This window comes from Sinocyclocheilus anshuiensis, unplaced genomic scaffold (genome assembly GCF_001515605.1).
Source record: "Sinocyclocheilus anshuiensis isolate Anshui unplaced genomic scaffold, SAMN03320099.WGS_v1.1 scaffold355, whole genome shotgun sequence".
NCBI lineage: Eukaryota > Metazoa > Chordata > Actinopteri > Cypriniformes > Cyprinidae > Sinocyclocheilus > Sinocyclocheilus anshuiensis.
In genome coordinates this window covers 747943-750650 of record NW_015549571.1, presented here as the reverse complement: position 1 = coordinate 750650, position 2708 = coordinate 747943, and the positions used below count along the sequence as shown (strand labels likewise).

Genomic DNA, 2708 nt, shown 5'->3' with positions numbered 1-2708 from the left:
TCAACTTTTATAAAGAATATCTCTTTGGGTTTGAGACTTTAGTCTTTGCAACTTTAGGGATCTTATCTATTCATGAACAGCTTGTAACAGTCTAAAGAAAAAGGAAAACTTGAAATCGCATCATATGACCCCTTTAAATGTATAATTACACTGTAACAAGGACTTCTTAAAATAAAGTGTAACCTAAATCCTATATAAAAACACTACTGTAGGTATCAGGGAATATATTTCAGATCATCAAGCACACACACACACACACACACACACACACACACACAGGGTCTGAACTGCCCCAAACATGTGTGTATGAGTGATAATGTGTCTCTGCATACATTACCGCACACAGGCTGACGTCATGAAAGCGGCGCAGTGTCCTTCATCCACCAACACACACTTAAACACACTCAACGCACTGGAGTCGTGTTTAAGAGTGCTTAGATCACTTCCCAGCACACTCATGTTGGATTTGGGGAACCTGTTTACATCTGGTTAGGGGACAGATTGCTTTTTACACATGTAGTAACATGCGTCGCAAATGTGACTCCTGTGACCACTTGATTTGGAGGGGAGGGTTTTTAAAGAAAGGAAAACATCTGAATCTGAACATTCAGTGTTGTTCTAGTCAAGCCTCTGTGTTAACTGTACTTTGGATGTGTGTGTGTGTGTGTGTGTGTGTGTCTGTGTCTGTGTGTGTGTGTGTGAGTGTGTGTGACCATAAATGGCTGTGGATCACATCTCTGGCAAACAGTGGTCAGGACAAACCCATCTACTACGTCATAATTCTGCAGAAATGGAACACAAAGGAGATGACCTTAAAATGTCTAATTAGCCAAAAAACAAATCTGCCCTCTAGGCATTTTGGACGTGAAACAAAAACTCCAAAACCTAGTGAGCTGCCTAATTATAGACAGCATTTTAAGGCATCACAAGTGCATTCGAAAGGCTTTTCCAATATTAGGCTGCTTTCTAATATACCTTTGTTTAGAAATTCTATGCCAAATGTCCTTCACAGACAAGTTCAATTATACTGTTGTCAAGGTTTCACAAAACAGTTTTTAATGTCTAGTATTTTCCACCCTCTCTCGGACTCTTAGAATTAAACAAGTCATATCATGGAAAAAGATATTACAGAGTTTACTGTACTAAACACTGTAATTCTCTGAACTCTCAATGTGTCAAGCTTTATGGTGTGTGTTTTTAACAATCCCTGATCATGTCAGTCTGATCTTAACAGCACACATCTTGTTATCAGGGCTTGGTGGTTATGTTAATGAGCTCATGGTTGTAATGCCTATGAAACTTTTTAAATGACCTATTTTGTTAAGTCAAAACCATGTCAAACTTTTTGACCCTTGTTTTAAAATAAGCAGTTACGGAGAGACATGGAAACTATGGGAGAGGAGAGAGTGCAGCGGGACTGGGAAAGGATCTTGAGTCAGGACTCAAATTTTATTTGCCCAAAGCGTTATTGCAGCATATGTTGAGGCCGCTCACAAGGCTATGCCTCCGACACCATATCAATTTCTGAATTACCCATTTTTGTTCCAGAGTTTTCACAGGTTGTATCTACATAACCAGTACCAGACGTTTATTTTAAAAAAGCAAGGAAAATCATATTTACCATGTAATGATCTCTTAAAAAACGAACATGTTCACTGATTTAAAGGGTTAGCTCACCCAAAAATGAAAATGCTGTCATTAAAGGGTTCATGATGTGAAAAACCAAATTTCCCTTGATCTTTTGATACAGAAGAGGTCTTTGTATGCTTAATACAACCTGCAAGTTTCATAACTTAAAATAGCCCATGTGACATCAGTGGTTCAACTGTAATGTTATGAAGCTATGAGAATACTTTTTGTGTGCAAAGAAACGTCAAAGCGCCGGCTCCTGCAAAAAGTATTATTATAGCTTCATAGCATTACAGTTGAACCACTGATGTCACATGGGCTATTTTAACAATGTCCTTACTACCTTTCTGGGCCTTGAACATGGTAGTTGCGTTGCTGTATTTGCAGGGTCAGAAAGCTCTTGGAATACATCAAAAATATCTTAAATTGTGTTCCGAAGATGAACGAAGGTCTTACGGGTTTGGAAGGACATGAGGGTGACTAATTAATGACAGAATTACAATTTTTGGGTGAACTGTCCCTTTAATGATGTAAACTCATTGCCCAGGAGCTTTCTCTACACACTAGAGAGAGAGGAGTGCGTGTGGGACACTCACAGGAATGGCAGTGGGTATGTGTACGCTGGAGCTGGCGATGGTGGCTGGAATGGCGACTGGCATCGTCTGACCGTTAGGCAGCTGCAGCAGAACCGGAAACGTGCCGGACACCGGACTGAAGACAGACAGAGAGATGGGGCAAACAGAAACAAAATTCATAACAAATGTTACATTAAAATAATTGAAGTACAGAATTTATATGCAAAGGCTCGTAACATAAATAAGCTACAAAAACAAGCTATACATGCTTTAAAGTCAACATGAAACAGCAATTGCACAGTATTTGACTTTTCTAATGTGACATTTTTAATGAGGAGAAACAGGACGGGAAATAATTTTTCCCATCAAGAAATATATTAAATGGTAAATAATAAATGTTTCTTATCAGAACTGAGTCAGAGGTGACTAAGAGTCAATCACATCCACAATGCTTATTTTTAATATCTATAGTTATTTGCTACTGTAAGTTTTTTTATTTATATT

At 38.5% G+C, this 2708-nt stretch overlaps 1 protein-coding gene across 2 annotated transcripts in view; it reads right to left on the bottom strand.

Annotated features, from left to right (window-relative positions):
* Nucleotides 1–2708, bottom strand: part of LOC107657392 (cyclic AMP-dependent transcription factor ATF-2-like) — a 27421-nt gene that overhangs the window by 20011 nt on the left and 4702 nt on the right. For both annotated transcript variants that reach the window (XM_016445439.1, XM_016445441.1), the window contains exon 7: nucleotides 2226–2340. In XM_016445439.1, coding sequence (XP_016300925.1) covers nucleotides 2226–2340 — 115 coding nt within the window. The remainder of the gene's footprint in view (nucleotides 1–2225; nucleotides 2341–2708) is intronic.